Source organism: Chinchilla lanigera, unplaced genomic scaffold (assembly GCF_000276665.1).
Source record: "Chinchilla lanigera isolate Chin_1 unplaced genomic scaffold, ChiLan1.0 scaffold00002, whole genome shotgun sequence".
NCBI lineage: Eukaryota > Metazoa > Chordata > Mammalia > Rodentia > Chinchillidae > Chinchilla > Chinchilla lanigera.
Window position 1 is genome coordinate 24,271,269 of NW_004955403.1, and position 22,336 is coordinate 24,293,604.

A 22,336-nucleotide genomic window follows, 5' to 3' on the forward strand; every position below is an offset into this window, starting at 1 on the left:
GACTGTATCTGTTTTTAAAAACTTAATAATATTCTCCCCAAACAGAAATCGTTAGACCCAGATATGTTCACTGGTGAATTCTACCAAATATTTAAGAAAGAAATTATACCAGTTCTCTGCAGTATTTCAGAAGAGAGACAGAAGGAATGCCTCAAAATTCATTCTTTAAGGCCAACATTACCGTATAACAAAATTAAAGACACAGGAATACAACAGGCCACTATCTCTCATGAAAATGAATGTGAAACTTCTTTTAAAATATTAGTAGATTGGACTGAACAATGTATAACAAAGAATTATGCACCACCACTAAGTGGAATTTATCCAAGCTATGCAAACCTATTTCACCTTTAGAAAATAATCACGTTAAAGAGGCCAATGAAGAAAAAAGTGATCATATTAATAGATGCAGGAAAAACATTTGACAAAATTTGATAACCATTTATGATAAAAACACTCAGTAAAATTAGGAACGGGGCAACTTCTCTAACTTGAGAAAAAAATGTGTATAAAATTAGCATGTTGCTGATGAGAAACTAGAAGCCTTCTCACCAAAATCAGGAAGAAGGCAAGGATGTCCTCTCATCAGTCTCCCCACCTTTCATTGTTAAACTTGGGGTTGAGCCCAGGGCCACTTTCTTTCGTTAGCTTTACAGTTCTGAACAAGCGGACAGCTGACTCGCAGCTGCTTACTCCTTGCTTAGTCCTCGTGTGCTGTACAGTCGGTCATTCCTTTGATTATTGTCAGGCAAGAGGGAATAAGATCTGCCGGTCATTATTAGCTCAGGAAAGCTTAGGGGAAAGACTAGGACTGGCAGTAAGCACATCCACATCACTTGGTGTCACTTGTGGACTTGGCCAACATCAGAGAAGTAAGGGCCCATACCAAAAGGCTCAGGAAAACAATTTTCAAGACAGGCCGGGCCTGGTGGTGCACACCTGTAATCCCAGCACTTAGGAGGCTGAGGCAGGACGATCATTGTGAGTTCGAGGCCAGCCTGGGCTACAAAGTGAGTTCAAGGCCAGTCTGAACTGCATAGTGAGACCCTGTCTAAAAAAGACAAAAAAGGACATGTTCTCAGTATTGTTTTAAGCCTAAGAAAGGGCTACAGACTAAACACTGCCATCTTAGATATTTAAAATGCTGCATGCTGCCGGGCACGGTGGCGCACACCTATAATCCCAGCACTTGGGAGGCTGAGGCAGGGGATTGTTGTGAGTTTGAGGCCAGCCTGGGCTACAAAGTGAGCTCAAAGCCAGCCTGAACTGCTGAGCGAGACACTGTCTCAAAAAGACAAAGAGAAAAGGTAAAATGCTGCATGCCAAACTCTGTGTTTATGTCCTAAGCAAATAAAAACATCTTTCAAAGTCTTTTATGATACCTAGTTTGAGTTTTTGTGTGTTTGCTTACTCCTTTACAGGCAAAAAATAGAATCTAAAGTTTGTACAGAAGCCACCAACAAATTTTATTTTAGTATTAAAGAAGAACTCATCAGAATGGTAAGCTCACTGAAATAAATTTGTTAATCTACCTTTTTACAATTAATCCTGGGCCAGCACACTGTTGTCCAACAAATGCTTGCATTTGCTGGCAGTATGGTAATTACATATATTGCACATGCTGCTTTAAAACTAAATGTGATGTGTGTGAAACTAATGTTTGATTTTGGAAAATACATGGATTTCTTTTTTTTGTGTAGCTCAAAGAAGTCCAGACGTTGAAAAATCTGAAAAGGAAGAATGCTAAGGTAAACACGTATGTGATTAGAGTCGTACAGTTATGCAGTGCTAACAGCTGTAAGATTTGACTTTGGGTTTTATGACCTTTAGGGTTTGTATGAGACATTTTATCTTTGTAGTCTGGCTTTTACTAGGTTGATCTTTTTGTTTTGTTTTGTTTTGTTTTTTTTCCAGTACCGGGAATTGAACTCACTACATTGCACTTGCCAGGCAGGTGCTGTGCCACTGAGCTAAATTCCCAGTCCCTTAGGTTGATCTTTTGATTAGATAATATTAATATAAGCTAAGCAATGAGGACCTATTTCAGTCAGCTTTCTATCACCGAAGAAATACCTGAGATAAACTTATAAGCGAAAAATGTATTTTGGCTCTAAGTTTTGAAGGTTCCTGTGCACGATTGTTTCACCTTGCTGCTTTTGGGCCTGTGGCATGGCAGCACGTGGTGGCAGGAGCGTTTGACCATTCTGAGCCACAGAGCAAAAGAGATCAAGGAGGGGACTGGGGTCCCAGTCTCCATGAAGGGCACACCTTCAGTGATTTAAAGACCAACAGCTAGGCTCTACTTCTACTGTCTTGTTTCTCTCTGCACTTCTAATACCAGGCACAATGTACATGGCAGTGCTCAAACATTCACACGAATTTAACGAGGAAATTATTGTATTACCTAGATGATTTCTGATACGGAAAAGAAAAGGCAGCATTTGATTGAAGCCCAGGATGAACTGCTTCGGTAAGATACTGTCACAATCCTGTTTGAGAACTTACCTAAAAGGACAGTACAGTGTGGCATTTGGGAGAGTGATACTGCTGCTGTGTCATGTTAAAACTCCCAGGTTATCTTTTTGTGTGAATGTTCAGTGGAGTCAGGTCATGCTGCCTAGTTGCCAAGCCTTTGGCCTCAGGCAGCCTCATTAGAGATGTAATGTGTACACTCTAGACTGAGACTGCCTGTGTTTGAGCCCAGGCTGTGCCACTTACTGGTGGTGCAGCCATGGACAAGTTACTTCCCAATACCTCAACTTCCTCTTTTATATATGGGTACCGTATATACACTTCATACACTTCAGAGGGGGGATTGGCAATTGAATAAATAAATAGAAAGTGCTTCACAGTGACGAGCATACAGAAAGAGCTCTTTATGTTATTGCTGTTGAATTGTACATCCTGGTTTGGCATTCATGTGTCAGTTCACCAGTGTTGGGCCGGAAGATAACCTGGGTGGTCCCGGAGGGCTGGTTAGGAAGACAGGGACACATGAACCCGGCATTGTATACAGAAACTTGTATTTTTTGACCCTCTTCGGAGGCCAGTGCTGCTGTGTGAGCCGGAGAAAAGCAGAATTAGCTGTGTTCTCTACTCTTTAGGAGCCTTAAATGGCTTGAGAGGGCTGGAGGTGTGGCTCAGTGGTAGTGCTTGCCTGGCATACACAAGACGTTAGATTCAGTCGCTAGCACCACAAACAAAAAACAGCTGCAGAAAGAACATGGTATTATTAGGAAAGACCCTGCATAATTAAAGAAAAGACAGGCATAGGACTTAGAGAGAAATTGGTTGGTTAGTCCACTTGTTTCTAGATTTAGTCTATGGACAGACGCTGGTCCCATCATAAAGTTTTCATTGGTCCAGACCAAAGTAAGAGGTAATATAGTAATGACAGGCAGGAACACTTAAAGGCTTTTCACATGGCAGGGCACTTTCCCAAGTGCTTTATTAACCCACTAGTCATCTCTCTAATGCTGAGGTATATTGTTATAACTGCTTATATGGCACTTTCACACTTGCCAGCAATGTGAGACCATGCTGATAGTTTTAAAAATTTTTGTGTCTTTTCTAGATATAATTTGAGAAATTAGAGAAGTATATTTTGAAAAAGCATAGTAGCAAGTAAGTAACTGTGGTAAATCCTGGTTTTGCCTCTGCATGTGAAAACCCCAGGGCCCAGGACAGTAATTGCAGTCATGCCCTGGGGAGCAGGGGAGCAGGGTAGGCTGGCAGCAGATGGCCTCCAGGCCAGCACCCCTGAGCACAGCCCTGCCCGCTCCATGGTGACATCTCCAAAATGCTCATCTGTTCAATGTGAAGAGCTGTAGTTACATTAGAAAATGGTGTATATCTTTACTTGGCAAAATAAACATGGGCAGCCTTTCCTCATTTGTTACTGGTCCATAAAACCTGTTATCCCCTTATTTTATAGGGAAGAAACTAAGCCACTGAGAGGTGAAACAGTTGGCCAACCCCCCGTGACAGTTTCTCCATTGATTTATTAGACCTTGGAAAGTGGACAGTTTTTTTTAACATAGAAGGAAAACTATTATATTTCATATAGAAGTTCATAAACTAGTCATTTCCAACACAAAATTTTTTGGCATATTTTTGTGTTTTGGGTGTTTTTACTTCCTGTTTTTCTCCTAGTTTCATGTTTTCCTTTTCAGATTTGAATTTTTATAATAAGAAACTCCTTGAAAGACTTTTATATAAGTATCAATTTTGTGTTATATAAAAAATATGAAGTGTTTGCTGTCACTAGTTACATTTGTTTCTTTTATTTTAAAAATTAAAAAAAACTAACAAAACAACAATGAAGACAAAATCAAAACAACACAAAAACAACAAAAATGATACATGACCTCAAAACAAAATGATAGGAATTTACAATGGTTGCTACACTGCATACTGTTATCTTCAACGAAGTTGCTCAGTGAAAGTGGACAGTTTTGATAGGAAAACTTTTTGTCCAGTTTGCTGTTCAATAGCACTGCCTGCAAGCTGTGAAGTGTAACCAAGTTTATCATTTAATTCAGTAGTTCCCAGGGTGTGCATGACTTGGTAGATTTAGCATAGACAAGGCATGTTCTTCTGTGGGTTTCACTGCTATTTTATTCATCGGGGCTTTTGAAACTTGGACTCTTGCACTGTTCATAATTTAATAGCCAAAGATAAATCATCTAGTGGACTTCCCTCCTGGTTTTCATACTTCTCTGAATATACTTACGTACTTAGTCTTATACGCTAGAGGCTATGGAACTTTAAAATGTCATTTATTTGGGGGGAAAATACTGATTTTTATTCTAGGTTAGAACCACAGCTGAAACAACTACAAACAAAATACAATGAACTTAAGGAGAGAAAATCTTCCCTTAGGAGTGCCATGTATTTCTTATCTAATTTAAAACAGCTTTACCAAGATTATTCAGATGTTCAAGAGAATGAACCAAATGTAAAGGAAACGGTAAGTTTGACTTTTATTTTTATTGTGCTTCATGCTAGAGTCCTGGAAGCTTTGGCAAAAGATAAAGGAACATCATCACTATTAAATCAGGGAAAACTTACCGTATAATCACCTTTTTTAGCTACTTACTGAAGGCTAGAGGAGTGGAAAAAATCCAGAATCACTGATTTTTTTAAAGGCATTTACACATCAGGAAACTGAATTTCATCTGTTCAGGGAACAGTATATACCCTTGTGTATGTAAGGGAAGTGCATACACTTGTGTACAAATCAGTAACAACCATGCTGTGCTTTATTATAATTTGCATCAACATGAATCACTCAGACATGTTTAAAAGACCAACCTCTTTTGCTCATTGTCTAGCCCATGTTCACAGTATCTTTTGTCTGAAAAATAAGATATCTCACATGAATGGTTTTCTGGGGTTAATACAAAAGAACATGGTAGGAAAATGTGATATATTATTGTTTTAATAAACTTTGTAGCAGTTTCTGGATTTTTACTATTATTATAACTCAGCCCAGATTAATAGAAATGTTTTCTAGAAAAAATTTATGTATTTGTGTAGCCTAATACATTTTATGTAAAATAATTATAATATCTATATATACCCTACTTAAAACTTGTAATCTTCACTTCAAAATTCAATTTTACATTTGAACACTTATGTAAGTAGATTTTCTTGAGCTGAAGATTTGTTCATATATTAGACATCTAGAAATAGAGTATTTTTTAAAAGTTTTTAATGTACCTGACTAAAGTTTATTCTAGATAGAATAGACAGTTTGCTACCAAATATGTTGAAATTAATAGTAGCTTGATTCAATTTGGTTGTAACCAGTACTTTTCTTATTGGTGTTGAGAACTGAACCCAGGGCATCCGGCATGCCAGGCAAGTACCCTACCACTGCCCAGCCTTAAACCCAAGGTTTAGAGACGACTGTGTTTGGAAGGTAGCACTCTCAAATGTCATTCTTTGTGTGCTCTCAGTGTCTTCTGTAGCAGCGCCTGTTAAACAGCACTGGTTGCGAGCTGTAAACTATAACCCAGTTTATCATTTAATTCAGTATTTTCCAAGACGTGCATGACTTGGTAGATTTAGCATATACAAAGCATGTTATATATGCAATATATATATTTTATAAGGTAATAAAAATTATATATAGATGGTAAGATACATCCAAATGTCTACATTTTATAAGGCAATAAACATCTACATTTTAGAAAGAGGTAAGATATATCCAAATGTATATAAATACATATGTATATGGTATCTTTATTGCCTTATAAAATGTAGAAGTATGGGTATATCCTGCCGCTTTGCTATGTGAAGCATTTAACACCAAATGGAATTCTTCCCCTCCACGGTGCCCATGGTTTCTTGAATACATTAGGCTCTCAAATATTCGCCGAATTCAATTCTCAGTATGTGGTAAGTTGTGTGCCAGGAAGAAATTCTGTTACCATGTGGGGGTAGTCATAGTCTGCTCAATTTTCATTACTTAGAAAATCACCTTGAAAACATGGTATTCAATAGCGAACTACCAAGTATGATAAAATTCTATACGGGGAATTTAATTGTACCCTCAGATACAATTTGGAACAGAAAAGTGTGATATTATTAATTATTTCAAAATCATGAGTTAGAGCTGTGTGGTAGTTTATATTGGGTTTGTGTTATTTTTAATCATTTAGAACATTTGGGTTGGCAACACTGATCCCCCAGTACTTTTTCTAGATGATGGAATTTGAAATTTTTATGATGAACTTCTATAGGCCGAGTGTTCTCATTCCATCAGTTCTTGGAGTAAAAGTAAACATGACTTGTAGCTTTTTATGTTTTAAAATAGACATGAGATCAAGCAGACCCCACACAGCACTAGCACACTTGCCCAAATCAAGTCTCAACCTGTCCCAAGCATGATCTTCTGCTTTAAATAATTCAGATGCCACTGTTCTTTGAACCAGCTGGCATTCTGGAATAAGGAAGTCAGTGCACGCTTTATATTATCAATTATGTCCTAAGGGTATTAACTCAGTTTTCTTAATGATCCTAATTCAAAACTGAAGAGTAGTAACAGAAAGTGCAATCAAAACTGGCACTGGTCATAAGGTATGAGGTATGCAGTGAGGGTGATAAAGTTTTCCTATTTGTGAATCTAAATAATTTTATTTCATCAACAGTATGATTCATCCAGCCTTCCAGCTCTGTTATTTAAAGCAAGAACTCTTTTGGGAGCTGAACACCATTTGCAAAATATCAACCATCAATTAGAGAAGCTCCTTGACCAGAAATAAGAAAACCTGTCTACTGAAATGTGCCCACATGACAGTGTCTCAGGCTACTGCCTATTGCCTTCTGAAACTGTACTTTTGTAAATAAAAAACCTTTTTGAAAAATAAGTATGGCCTAATCACCAGTTTAGTATGGCTTTGTCATTCAAATTAAATTGTACCAGTTTGATGGTCTTAATAGTTTTGGAGGTCACAATCATCTTTTTTAATGAATTCTAACATGTTGACATCTTAATCAGCCTCAGCTATAAGAGTTTTAACCTATAAATAAACTTGTAAACCTACAATAAGGAGGTTTCTATTGAATTTAAGTACACCAATGCTAACTTTCAATAAAACTGGTTTACTTAAGTGAAAAACAAAACTGGAAAACAAAGTGATAAACTTAGCTGATAAAGACTGGTTTAATAAGTTAATATAATTTTTTGTGTGGGTGTGGTGGTGCTGGGGATTGAACCAGGCTTTGTGCATACTAGGTAGGTTCTCTACCACTGAGCCATACTCCAGTCCTAATGTAGTTTCTATTGTCAGATCTCTTAGATTTGAGGCAAATTATAGCCAGATTCTGAAAGTGTAGTCTATAGTGAGCTACTCTTGCAGTACTTCAATAATGAGTTCATCAGGAATTTCATTCCCTGCACTGTTGTAACCGCGAAGACTATTCTCTGCAGCTTCAGCTAGTTCTGCATCTTCAGTAGCTTCCAAGAAGTATGCATCATCAGTGCTGTTACCCCAGTCAGCATCAGAAGAGGCACCTGGATTCTTGGCTTCACTGTTCCAAGTTGCATCTGCTGTAAACTCTTCTTCCTTTATTTCATTGGGAAAGGGTGTTGGAGGGAGTGGGATAGGAAGAAAGAGGTTATTTAGTCAGAAACTATGATCTCATGGTGCACTCCAAGTATGCTGAATTAAGGTATGAAGTAATGACCAGTTCTTCAACAGAGTTAAATGAATGTGCTATATGTAGTCTGCAAGATAGTCACCATGGGGATCTGTACAGTAGCTCCAAGGTTGCTGCTTTTGTAGCTTTACTCTTGAAACTCCAATATCTGGTCATCTGAACAACTACTTTGAAGACAACAATATGCAATATAACAACCATTGTTGAATTCCTATCTTGTTTTTTTTAAATTCTGTTATCATTTCTAATTTTTTTTACTATTTTTTATTCTTTTTAAAATAAAGTGATAGATAGCTAAATAAATAAATAAATAAACAAACAAACTGCCTGTGTTTCTTTGGCAGATGCTTTCAGTATCCTCAATGGGGTTAGAGAAAAAATAAATTTCACTTTTTGACAAGGAGTCTAACGAAAACTTTGGAAAATACATTTGCTATCCTGACAAACAGCCTTTCCCTCTAATGTATACAGTATTTTTAAAATTACAAACATGGATTAGAAATACTGTCCCCCACAACTTTTTTGGTACAACTTTCAAAATATGACTATGGGTTGTATATTAGTTTAAATGCCCTGAATTTAATAATTTAAATTTAATAATTTTACCATTTGTATGTAACAATGTCTTTATTCTTCAGCTACATGCTTAGTTATTAAAAGATAAACATTTATGTATGCTACAACTTACCCCCAAGAAATCAACCAAAGATACTACTGTATATGTGTGCATTAGAGGAAGCAAACAAATGTGGCCAGATGTTAACACATGACAAACCCAGGTAAGGGACAAACCAGAGTTCGTTAATTCTCGTGCAGTATTTCTGCATCTTTTCAAATCAAGGTTTTAGCCAAGATGATCAATGCAATAGAAAAAGCAATAAATAACAGTGACTGACAATTTAAAGTATTTTCAAAAGGTGAAGCAGAAATGATAAAATGTTCAGTTAAAATAAGTGATAAGTACACTTATTTACTGTTCATTATGTTGTTCATTTATAATTTTAAATAGAATACTGTACACTAAGCATACTTTCAAGTTGGAATTTTTGAGGTAATACTAGATATGCAGAGAATATACCTTTCAGAAATTCACTAACATCTGAGCAGGGTGCTAGCATAAGCCTGTAATCTCAGCTCTTGGGAGGCTGAGGCAGGAGAACTGCTGTGAGCTCAAGGCCAGCCTGAATTACATAGCAAATCTAGCCCCCAAAACAAAAGAAAACAAATCCACTAAAACCAAAATCATCAAAATAACACTAACCAAGGATGACACACTTCTCCTTTTAAGAGACAAAGGTGATTTTTAAAAATTTACTCAGTTCTTAGTTACCTCTAAACACTTTTTAACCTAGTAGCTTTCTGAGAATCTATTAGTCATTTTATGTTCTGCTCACTGAGATAAGGGATTGCCGCCATTTTAACGTTGGATGTATTTTTTTCAGGTGTTTTTAAACTTGGGCTGAATAGATAGTATGTTGAGTTTTCTAGAAGATAAACTCAAGCACTTACTCAGCTTGTAGCTGATAACTTATAATACTATAAAAGTAGTTGATGGATGTGACAAAAAATTAGTCTTAAAAACAGTATGACAAAGAGACAATATTCTTGCAAAATACTAATCAGATGTCATATAGAAATGGACAAAGGGCAGATATAGGCAATTCATAATAGAAATACTAGCTCAACTTTATTACTAAATTCAAATTAAAACAAGTGAAAACCCACCTACATACAAATTTGGTAGAGATCACAAAGTAAAAGTGCTGGCAAAAGTGTACAATAACAGTGCTACCAACAGTCTGGAAGTCTAATTTCCTATCATTTTTATGGAGAGGAATTTGGTAACAGTTACTACTGAAGATATTCGTGATACTTTAGGAAAAAAATCTAATGCGACTTCTAAAAAATACAATTGAACATGTAGATACAAATTCTGGAAGATCTTTGCTAAAACTTTCACATCAGTTTCACTGAATTGCGAGTAGGGAAGATTTTTTCCCCCTTTTTGCTTTATATGCATTTTCTGTTTTTTTCTAGTGCTTAGTTTAGATAAAGTTTCTCAAAGAAGAGTTAAATGTTAGTGTGGTAATATCTACCAAAATTAAACCACTGACCCAATGCTAGAAGTTCACCCTAGAGATACAGTTGTTTAAAGAAACACCAAGTTGGGCACTCTGGTTTACTTCGTAAATAATTCACAGCTTGCTTACACTGCTGTACGAAGAACGAACCCCGTAATGAGAAAGATGAAAAGCTGCACTGACCTCTTTGAAAAGAAACAGGAGACTGACTTCAGCAGGTAATGGAAAACCTGAAAGAGAAGATACAAAACTGTATTATGTAGATACCTAATTTTTAGTTTGTGGAAGTACAAAAACTTATAACTCACAGTCAGACTTGAAGTTTTCTGCTTTACAAATGGGATCGTGACATTTTTGATACCAAACTTCATTTTTCAGATCAACAAGAATCCTTCATGTTAAAAAAAAGAAAGTATTAAGTCCATATAGATTACAAAACAAAATTCAGTTATATGCTATTTGCAAGCCGTAAGGATGGAAAAAAATTAAAATATAAACGGACAAAAGTAGCCTGTAATCTCAGCACTCGGGAGGCTGAGGCAGGAGGATCATTGCGAGTTCGAGACCAGCCTGGGCTACAAAATGAGCTCAAGGCCACCCTGCACTGCATAGCGAGACCCTGTCTCAAAAAAGATAAAACAAACAAACAGATACACACTAATCAAAAGAAAACTACTTGCTAGGAACAGCACACACAATGGACTTCTGGGCAAAAAAGTAGATACTGACAAAAGTCTCCTTACTCCCCACACACCAGAAAGATACAGTTCTCAACTAGTACCACCAGATGATACAGTGTCAAGTCATGTAAGCAAAACTGATCGCTACAACAATAAACTAATCAACCTGTAAAGGTAATCTAGCATAAATTAAAATTTTAAGAAACGTTTTATTGGTAATTTATAAATCAAATAATCACAAAACAGTTCAAGAATGCAAGAAATATGAATGAAACAATATAAAAGCTATTAATGAAATTTGACCTATTCACATATGCTATTTGTAACTATATATAAGCCAGTAAGAAAAACTGACCACATAAAGTAAACTGTGTCAAATTTAAAAGTATTGATTCATGGGGGACATATTCTCTGACCACAAGGAAAACTTTACAAGTAAAAAATAGCTAATAGAAACCCATAATTTGGAAATTTAAAAATTTCTAAACAGTGGCTCAAGATTTATGGAAATCAAATTACTTGAATGTAACTAAAAATAATACCTATTACACTATGTGAAATGCAGCTCAAGTGATCTGTCAAATTCATGCTACAAAAGAATGGGCTAAAGATGAATAAATTAAATAGCCAACTTGGAAAATGAATAGAATAAACCTTAATTTTGAAAATGAGCAATAGAATAAACCTTAGTAAAAGGAAGGAACAAACAGCAAAAACGTAAAGCAAAAATTGAACACAAATTATCGCAAGACTAAACAAAAAAGGCAGATACAAATATTAGAAATCAAATACAGCATATAATAAAACCTTAATATTCCAGTATTTGCCAGTAACTGAAAATTTGATAAAACAGACTACTAAATAAAACTCAAGCAAACTAATTAAGTAACAACAACAAAAAAGACTAACAGAAAAAGAGCAGAAAAAAAACTAACCAAAAAACTAATAACCACCAATAATGAAATTCTTGAACCCCGGGTTTCCACATTGAACTATATCTCCAACTCTTTAAATTTTTAAAATTTAGAGATACCATCTCACTAAACTGTTAAGTTTCTCAGGCTAGGTCTGAATTTGTGATCCTCCTGCCTCAGCCTCCCAGAATGCTGGGATTACAGGCATGCACCTCTATACTCAGCTTTTTGGTTCTGTTTCTCAAGGTGGGTGACAGTTATGAGAGGTTGTCATTTTAGTCTTTAGAATGTACATATATGTTATATATATATTTTTTTCATATGTTCTACATTTCAAAGTTAAAAGGCAGAATATTATTATACAACAATGATTTTTTGGAAAGTGTATGCATTGAAAAAAAGCTAAAAACATACGCCAAAATGATAGTGTTAGTTGTCACTAGATTGTGGGGCTGTGAGTGACCTGTTCCTTCATAGTTTTTTTCTTGTTGCTGCTGTTATACTTCTATGTACTAGTTTCTAATCCTTTTTAAATGGAATTAATCTAAGTGTATCAAGGGCAACACTGAATATACTACCTAATATGCTTTCTAGCTTTCCAGAAAAATCCTTTCCTAATGTCTAGCATGTGTACTGCGTAGGCAGAGTTTCAGCTTTGACATTAAATATAACACAGTTTCTCATAACTGCTGACTACTAGACTTTACCCCTCTTCTAATCATATTCTCGTATCATTTAAAAATCTAATTTTAGTTTTACTTTGTACTCTACTTCCTCTTCTTTTACCAGATAGAAAAATTCCTAAAACAGGGTCTGTGTACAAAGCAGGCATTCAATAAATACCAGTTCTCTTCTGTACCATATTTTGTTTCCAGCAAGCTAACACCACCTTAACATTAATCTGTGAGTTCCCCTCTTGCTCAGATCTACCCAATTTCAACTGAGCTGTCAGGTTCTACGGCGTCAGCAGCCAACGGCAAGAGAAAAGGTGCAGCAGGCAGGCCGCCCATCACCGTTCACCTGTCTGCACTGGCTTTGTTTTAGGATGCTCCTCTTCTGCCTTAGTCTTCTCAAGATTATGCTAAGAGAGATAATTTCATCAAATGAAGTACAAATATAGCTGTTAACATGCTATAAGCCATGAAATATAAGATATTCAAATTAAATTGAAAACGTTTACTAAAACAACAAATATAAATTTAACTACAACTTAACTGATTCTAAAAACAAAATTTTTCTATTCTCAATTTTCTTAAAAAGTTTTAAACATTTAAAATGTAATAACGGGGCTGGGGATTTAGCTCAGCGGCAAAAGCGCCTGCCTGGCAAGCGCAAGGTCGTGAGTTTGGTTCCTGGTACCGGAGAAAAACCAAAAAACCAAAAAATAAAAAAATAAAAAAAAAATAAAATGTAATAACGGCTCAGTACAAACAACTTATCAATAAATGTTACTTACATGATATTATTACTCTTGTGAGCTCTCCCAATGTTTTGACACCAGCGATATTTACAAATATCATAAACCAGTAATTCTTCTGGGAAAAAGTAGTTCCAACGCCGAATTCCTAAAATGTACACATTGTTTCTAAGGGTACTATTCCTCTACCATATAAGAGCTAATAAAGAGTAGGATTAGATTTACCTCCTTTAATGTCATTTTTGGTCACCAAAGAAAGAACGAAACGATCAACTTCAGGGTAGGGTGAACACTGAAAGCCCTCAATGGTTTCTACTGCAATAAAGAGTTATTTATAGACAAAATTAGCTAAAAGACGAAAAGTTAAATTTTGATTAAATTGACAGTTGTACAGTGAGGGTTTCTGCAATTCCTTGGCTCCCCCTTTTTCCTCTCCTGTAAATTTGTCTTTCAGTCCGCTCCTGTGTTCCTGCAACCCAGCAGGGAAGCGGGTAAAATGCAGATCTCAATTAGGCCATACACTGACTCATTTTCATTAAACGCCTCTGTGATCATTTTAAGTGCTTTCTTACTCTGACAAAGAGAGAAGCAGCCACCCAGACCCTGCAGCTGCGCGCCTCCTTGTACCAGGGAGGTCCTGAACTGCCACGAGCTGGGCTGACTTGCATCCCAGCCTTAGTGTTCTGCTGCTTGACCTGCGAGCCTTGGCAGAACTTCAGTGTTAGATAAGGCCGCTCTGCGGTCATGAGGAGACCAGGAAAAACAAGACCCTCCGTACTCGTATCTGAATAGAGACAAAGCACGAACATTTGCCAAAGCACAACAATGGGCAAACACCACTCCCCATCCCGGCTAACAGAAGTACCTGTTACTGCTTTACCAACAATAAATTGCCTGAGTCTCCTAGTGTGCCTCCGTCTACAAGATTTATTAAGATAACCAATCACAGAACGGACCCTGGCAACACCCAATTCAGAACCAACCCGTGCTCCTTTGTACACTCCCGCAATCACCTCATCCAGGCCCGAACCCACCCTTTCTGAGGTGCCCCGAGGTACTGCACTGCTTACAGAGCAATAAACCCAACTTGTTCACCGTGGCCCCTTGTCCATAGCCTCTAACTGCAGGTCTCTGGCAACTCAATTTTACTTTGTATCTAACCATGTACTGTAACCATTTAGAATGATCTATTTATAATCTCATTTAATTTGTAAAGACAAAGTCTAGTTTTCTTAAAAGGAGGTCTGTATTTCACTTGTCAGGAAATGCTTGTTAAATAGCTAGAAGAAAATTAACACATAAGTGAATGTTATCATTATTTTTAGCTGGCTTATGAGATACCATACAGATAATTTTAGAGCCTACTTTTTCTCTTCCACATTACACAGGCCTTACAAATCTAAATGTAATAGGTATGGAGTGTTTTATAGGATGTAAGCGATATACCAAAGTATGTGAATAAAAAACATATACTGCAGAGTTTAGGTAAGAAATCTTAAAAATCCCTCCATATTCTTTAGTAGAGGAGTGAATAAATTCTGATAAAGTCATATCATAAAACTCTGCAACCATCAAAAGAATGAGCTCTCTCTACACTGGAAATGCAGGAAAAGCTTGGCTAGGTTAAATAAATTACTATAGTGGCTACCCATCTTTGTGGAAAGAACTGTAAAAAGAACATGTATTTTTTATTTTGAGATGTGTTTATTTTATACAAACAACACATATTACCTTTGCTTTAAATACTATAAAATGAAAAATAGTGAATAATATTTTCACAAATATCTTTTGTTTATATCTTGAGTAGAAACCTAGAATTAGTTTCAAATGAGCCATGATATAAATACTTAAAATTTAAGATTTTTAAGGAAAAATGGAGTTTATATTCTTAAACTTTGATGGAAAATTATTTTCTTAAAATTACCTGGACTGCTGGTTCTGTTAACATGTTCAGTTCGCTTTCGTTTATTCTGAGATGTGTCACATGTAAGAATCCGTAAAGAATCTGAGAATCTGAAGAGGTAAATATATAAAAATACAAGATAACATTAGAATTTGAATTTCAAATAATTCTATTTTTAGGCCACATTTCCCCACAAAAGCACCAATCCTACCATATTAAAAAAAAAAGAGAGACAAAACAGGCGTGATGATGGACACCTGTAACTCTAGAACTTACGAGCCAAGGCAGGAGGATTGGTAAGTTCACACTCAGTTTGGGCTACATAACAAGAATTTGTCTCAAAACACAAACAACAAAAAGTGTGACTTGCCAATTAAATAGTAGATTGATAAACCAGGTGGAGTGGCACAGGTCTGTAATCCCTCCCCTAGGGAGACGAAGACAGGAGGATCACTACGAATTTGAGGCCAGCCTGGGTTACACAGTGAGTTCAAGGCTAGCCTGCACTACATGACAAGATTCTAAAACCAAAAAAATTGGAATGAAAATAAAGTAGATTGATGATTGTTTAAAGTACTATTCTCAGTCATAGGAGGAATCCAAGGATTCTAGAACTGCAACATTAAAAATATAACTCTATTCCCCAAACACACAGACTTTGAAATTTTTGTTGTAATTCTTTTAAAAGTATGAATAGGAAGAAATGAAGAAGAAAAAAAGGATAAAAGCAAAGGGGAAATATGATTAAAATTAACAGAAAGAAGCTGGGCATGGTGAAACCTGCCTGTAATCCCAGTATTCTGGGAGGCTAAAGTAGGAGGATCTTGTTGAGACTGTCTCAAAATTTAAAAACATTCTTAAGGTCTGGGCATGCAGCTTGGTGCAAAGGCCCTGGGTTCAGTCCCAAGTACAGAAAAACAAATTAACTAAAAGGAAAAGTATATTAATAACTATAACCAATTTAGCCTTTATTCCTGGAAATAAAATACCTTGTACTATATTTACTCATATATACAAAACACAATGTTATTCAGAAGAAAAATGTTCCCTTTCTGTAAGATTAACAATAACAGCAAGATATTGAACTTTTATATTATTATACCATTTCCAGAACTGCACACACTGCCACTGCTACCAACTAATTACTTCTGAGCAGGTACTGGTGCTGGGCACTGTTTGAATGCTCTATAGTACATGTACAGTTTTAATTTCATTCTCTCAACAAATAAGGTAAGCGTTATTGTTATTTCCACTTTAAAAGAAGACTAAAGCTTTTCCCTTATTTCTGAGATTTGTTATTAAAGGAACACAAATAATATAGAGCCTAAAGATATATGAAAAAAAATCCAAAACTGTCTTTCCACTCTCCTGTACAACAGCTGCTAACTGGACATCCTGACACAGCCTTCTCCAGAACAGTGTATTTTAAATATTTATTCTTAAAATTAATTTCTATGGACTTTTCCCCTTAAAATAATATTTAAGAAAAACAAAGGGAAAAGAATCATAGCAAGTTAATGGTGATTTAGTTTGATTATTAACCATAGATTTATGCTGACAAAATTGCCGGCCTACAAAAAAGGAGAATGAATAAAGGTGACTTTCACACTTTTTAAAAAATGACCAAACATAGGCACCTAAATGTTCAACACTAGATCTCACAATGCTAAAGTATGTCATTATAATGGAAAGTTATATAGGCATTGTTAAGCTTTATTTACAATTGAGTGTTGGCACATTACTGACTTGGTAAACATGCATGATATAATATTGAAGAGGAACAAACGGGTGGCATATGAGTAATGATCTCAAGACATTCTGAAGAATGGGCAGTGCTAGGGTGGAAGCCAGGGCTTTGATCGTGCCAGGCATGCTCTGAATAAAGGAGCTATGTAAACTGTAAAAATATATGTGTATGTGTGAAGGAAAAATGAGATATTAACAGCAATTATATTTTCAAATGCAACACAAGTAGTATTATACTCTTCTTCATAAAAGTGAATCATTTTATAAAAATTGAATACATAAAATATAACCATAAAAAGATATAAAGAGAAAACTGAGTGATAAAAAACAACTCATTATTTTTCAATTAATAGCAAAAAGAATTTTAAGAAGCCTCTTTTTCTGTAGACTGAATTTACACAATTCACATTTTAGTAACATACAGTGCCATTCACTGTTTAATATTCATGAACATACAGTGGTTTAATTCTGATACTACATACCTGACGTTGGTGACCAAGGAAGAAAGGAAATATTGGTTTTCTTCAGAAATATTTTTTGACTTTTTAGGAAAAAATTTGTTATCTTCAGCAACCTCGAAAGCCACACACTTTCCTATTTTTGATGATTTATATAATCGGAAGTTTCTGTTTCTTGTATAAACTCCTACATTAAAAATTAATTTTAAAAAGTGTATGTTTTCTGTGAGTAGTTTAAATTAATTGAATTATTAAATTCATTAATTTAATTGAAATCATTTAAGTTTAATAATTAAATTATTTTCTATAGAATTATTAAAAAAGAACAATTTTCTACAGATAAACAAAATTATAGCAGTACATAAATTAGGATAAACTGGAGTTGACGTGGAAGAATGCCACATTCAGAAACAGCAAACTAGATTGCTTTAGAGCAGTTCTCTAATTGAAAATAAAAAAGGTGGACACAAGCGCCTGCCTCCCAAGTGCAAGGTCCTGAGTTCGATTCCTGGTACCAAAAACAACAGTGGACAAAAGTATCACAATAAAAAGGTTTGAGACTCTTGGAGAGCTACTAAGGCAGTGAGGATATGTGGTACAAAAATCCCAGAGAAAAGGGGAGCATCTAATAATAAAATATCCAGAATAAATCTATCAAAAGATGCACAGGATTTCTGCTCAGAAAATTATAAAACATGGAGAAAATTACAAAGCACCAAATAAATGGAGGGATATAGCGTGTGTAGAGATCAGAAGATACAATATTATAAAAATGTCATTTCTCTTGTTGATCTCCAGGATAAACACAATCCAAACTAGACTTCTAATAGTGCTTGCGTGTTTATATTATATATTTTAAACGGAAGCACGAAAGCTCAAGAGGAGCCAAGAAATGTCAAAGAAGTATGAGGCCTTATTTTACTGGAGGCCAGGACTTACAACAAGGGAACAGAACCGAGTCTAGAAACAACTGAAACGTGTGGGTGTTGACTGTTGAAAAGTGAGTGTCACTGCACAGTGGGAAAAGGACGCTCGTTTCAATTACTGGTGCTGAGACAACTTTCCACACATTAAAAACTTATTGTTCGCTTCTTTTCATCCAAAAAGCAAAAATCCATCCCAGTGGATTTTAAGTCTCAACATAAAAAGGTAAAATAAAAAGGCTTCTAGAAAGTAAGGTAAGCAGGAGAAGAACTTCATTACTTTGGGACAGGGAAAGACTTCCAAGACAGATGAAACCAACCACAGAGGGAATGATAAACCAGAGTATTACCACTAAAGTTAATAACGGCTAATTACAAGGAGAGGGAAAAGGCAAGCTATAGACACGTACTATATAACTCTAATTATTAAAAACATCAAAAGTAGGCAAAATTAATCCATAGTATTAGAGGACGGAATAGTGGTTACCTCCAGGGAGGAGGAGGGCCACTGCCCAGGAAGGGCGCAGAGCAGGTCACACTGTCCTTGCAAGCTCTTGTCTTGGGTGGCAAAGTGTGCTCATTTTATAGTAATTCATTGGCTTAAGTACTCAAAAACATGTCGTTTTCTCTATGAATGTTATACATCAAGTTAAAAATCCTTTAAAAAGTTTTGGCATTTACTATTAAATCTCTGAACTGCCAGCCACAGCACCCTCTCATGTTGCTCATAGCCGCCTGGCGCTTTCATTTCACAGGGACCATCCTAAGAACTCTAAACAGAAGCCTAGTCAATTCCTGCCATCTGAGGTCACTGACACACCCTGCTGGTGACTTGCAATGTCACTGTGGTACAGTGGTGGTAGCAAGATCCTAAGCATTGGGACAAGCACACACTGACTGACGCTTCCCAGAGTACACAGCATAGTCTAGTAGAGAGAGCTGTCAATGTTACTTACCTAGATCCACAAAAAGATGCTTTTCTCCCATGTTATTCTTCACAACTAAAAATGAAAGCTCAGGACTGCTTTGCTTAGCTGAGTCTAATCTCTCTGGTCTCTGTGAATTCAAAGCCCAGCTCTTTGCTATATCCTTATCTGGGGACATTTGGTTAAAGGCAGTTCCTTGTTTTACTGGTGTTTCAGGAAAAGGGGAAAGTTCATGACCCATTGGGTTTGGAATCCTATCATCATCCTCACTGGAAATTAAGTGAAGAGCAGGCTGCAAAATTTTTCTCACAAAATTACCTAAAGAAAAAAGGTATCATGATTAATTCTTTACAGCAAACTGTAACTTAAAATGGAGGCACAAATCTACACATGTAAGGCTTTTTTAAAAAAAAATTCTTACTTTACAACTTAATTGTTGCTAGAAACTAATGTTTCTGTCCTGCTACTTCTTTTTACTTTCTCAATCTTGGTGTCAGCTGTAAACAAATCATTCATATATAGCTAGTAGGGGCCTGAGCCTAACATGGTGCCATCAACAGACACTACTTTTACTAACACAGACTGAGCACAATTATCTCCACAACTGATGGGTCAATAATGAACGGTTTACGAGAAGAAGCGGCTGCCAAGATAATGACGGCATCTTTGCTATCCCTTCCCGGAGTTGTTGGCAAATTTCTCCTGACCTCATTCTGTCCTCTACCTGCCATAACAGGCCCTGGGAATGCTGACTTGCCCAGTTCCAAGGCTGCTTCTTATCTTGCCTCTTGAATTATGGTCTCAAAACTAAGGTCCGGAAAAAGGCAGCCAAACACATTTTATACTTCGACATTTAATGTCAGAGCTCTGAGCAGCAGTGGTGCTGTCTGCACCCTGAAAAGTTGGTGAGACAACCTGGAATTGCTTTAACTTCACACAGACTCTGTCACACATTTAAGTAATAATTTGGCTATTAAGTTGTTTCATGTATAAATAATACTGCAGAAATTCAATACTCTAGAACTGTAATAGTCTGAGTTTATATATCACTTTATTCACCAGAAAGGCTTCAGTCCTTAAATCATAACAAATGTGCTAAATTCAAAATTCTCCAAATTAGACTTATTTTTCTATTCAAAGAAACAAATTCAATTTCTTTAGAGATCAAAATGAAAGCAAGGGGCTGGGGATTTAGCTCAGTGGCAAAGCGCCTGCCTGGCAAGCGCAAGGTCATGAGTTCGGTTCCCGGTACCGGAGAAAAACCAAAAAAAAAAAAAAAACCAAACAAAATGAAAGCAAAAGCACTTGACCCTTGCCATGTGATTATTTCTGAAATGAGGCAGAGAAGATAGACACTAAGTGACAAGAAACCACAACATATCAAAGGATAACAAAGCGATAAATATAAACTGATAGAGTTAATTTTCCTGGAAATATCCAGTTGCATTTACTTGACCCTAAGTAGTAAGTGAGTGCATGGCTGTAGAAACTGCGGCAATGTCAGTATCAGGAAGACCAGCAGGCCTTCGGCCCTCGAAGGGAGCAAATGTTGCCAGCAGTGGTGACACTTGCCGGCACAGTGACACAGGCTTCAGCAAACTCCTTTGTTTTTACATCCCCGCTCTAATCTTGTCACTCCCACTCCCCCTCAGATAGGGGTTATTGGCTGGGAACAAAAGTAAAAGAACTAATCAAACATAGAAATTTCAGGTACTATAGCCGAAGTGCATTTTTATGGATCAGATTCTAAACTCTGCTACATTTAATCTAATTACTCTTTCTGAAATGCTGACAACAGCAACTTGAACTATCATTAAGAGATAACCAAGGGAGGGAAACTAAAGGGAAAATCCAGACTACTGAACTTCACAGTCTCTGCATCTGATTCTGGCAGGCCACAACTGCAGAGAGATGAGCCTCAAATGACATCCCATTTATTAGGTCAGACTGTCTCTCACTTTAGCTACATGCAGAGCAGACTCTACTGCTCCCCAAGCTAACCACACTCATATTTCTATACTTTTGCTTATGCTGTGTTCTCGGACAGTGTAGGCTTTCTTTGCTTTGTGTATATGGTGAAATTTTATTCAAAGCCAAGACTGCTTTCCTATAGAAAATACCTATAGGACAGACTGTTAGCTACTTGACAACTTTCTATTCTTACCTTCTTCTTGAGCAATAGAGTGAACTGCTAGCTATGTTTATATGCGCTAAACTCTGGACTTACAATAGTAAACAAGAAACAGTCCCTGAAGTAAAAAAATTAAAAAGTGAATAAAAAAAAGAGGAGAAAGAAAAACAGGAAACTGCTTCAGGAAGTGGTTGATATTGTGACACACTAAACACTGGACACTGCCTGAAACTCAGAAGAACACCACCCAAAATCTTAAGGTTTCTGGTGTAACACAAACAGCTTCTCATCTGTCTTGAGATCTGCACTCAGTCTTAACAGACCGGGTGGATTGGAAGTATGTCTGCTCACACAGTAGCAACAGAAAGTGCAAAAGCTCAAGGACTAGAGAAAATGTACCCACATTAGGAACTAAGCAAGGACAGGGTGGAGAGGTAAGACTGGAGCAGAGTGGGCCTCATTTAAGACACTAAGGCATCTGACCTTTTCCTGAAGGCAAGAGATAATCACTGAAGGGTCTGAGGCACAGGAGTGGCAGGATCAGCTCACTCTAACTAGCTGACTAAACGTGCAGGGGGAGAGATATGCAGAGGTCAAACATGGCACCAACACTTTCACTGGAGTAACTGGGTGGATGGTGACATCATCCACTAATATACACAACACGGAGGAGTAAATGTGGAAATGAGGAAAAGATGGGGAGCCTGGGGTGGGGCACACTGTGTTTGAATCATCTGTGTGGACATGGTTAGGGGGCAGTTGACTGTCTAAGTTTGACATCCAGAAGAACAATTTGGGTTGATTAAGAGTCATCAACACTCTGATGATTACTGAAGCCAAGACAGCAAATGATCATCAAGGATGAGGATAGAGTGGGAAGGGAGTTGGGGATAGATTCTACAATTGCTAACATCTAAGTGATTAGAAAAAGGGAGAAGGAATGTTCAGCTAAGGTAACAGAAAATGAGGAGATAGTAAGGAGCCCTCTGTA

The 22,336-nt window shown here is 36.6% G+C and overlaps 2 protein-coding genes across 6 annotated transcripts in view; one reads left to right on the plus strand and one right to left on the minus strand.

Moving 5' to 3' along the window:
• Cenpu (centromere protein U) overlaps window positions 1-7,363 on the plus strand; it is a 33,435-nt gene extending 26,072 nt beyond the window's left edge. The window contains exons 9-13 of the mRNA XM_005373484.2: window positions 1,422-1,500; window positions 1,701-1,748; window positions 2,409-2,470; window positions 4,813-4,969; window positions 7,155-7,363. Of these exons, the coding sequence (XP_005373541.1) occupies window positions 1,422-1,500; window positions 1,701-1,748; window positions 2,409-2,470; window positions 4,813-4,969; window positions 7,155-7,268 (460 nt within the window). The 3' untranslated portion in view covers window positions 7,269-7,363. The remainder of the gene's footprint in view (window positions 1-1,421; window positions 1,501-1,700; window positions 1,749-2,408; window positions 2,471-4,812; window positions 4,970-7,154) is intronic.
• A 95-nt stretch (window positions 7,364-7,458) lies between these two features.
• The window catches only part of Primpol (primase and polymerase (DNA-directed)), a 28,586-nt gene continuing 13,708 nt past the window's right edge, over window positions 7,459-22,336 (minus strand). For 2 of the 5 annotated variants that reach the window (XM_013513029.1, XM_005373485.2), the window contains exons 8-15: window positions 19,245-19,532; window positions 17,390-17,552; window positions 15,183-15,271; window positions 13,484-13,573; window positions 13,298-13,406; window positions 10,556-10,638; window positions 10,431-10,477; window positions 7,459-8,072 (exon numbers count right to left, since the gene is read on the minus strand). In XM_013513029.1, coding sequence (XP_013368483.1) covers window positions 7,854-8,072; window positions 10,431-10,477; window positions 10,556-10,638; window positions 13,298-13,406; window positions 13,484-13,573; window positions 15,183-15,271; window positions 17,390-17,552; window positions 19,245-19,532 — 1,088 coding nt within the window. In that variant the 3' untranslated portion in view covers window positions 7,459-7,853. Of the gene's footprint in view, window positions 8,073-10,430; window positions 10,478-10,555; window positions 10,639-12,079; window positions 12,923-13,297; window positions 13,407-13,483; window positions 13,574-15,182; window positions 15,272-17,389; window positions 17,553-19,244; window positions 19,533-22,336 lie in introns of those variants that run through there. The other 3 variants (XM_013513031.1, XM_013513040.1, XM_013513046.1) reach the window with 3 other exon arrangements.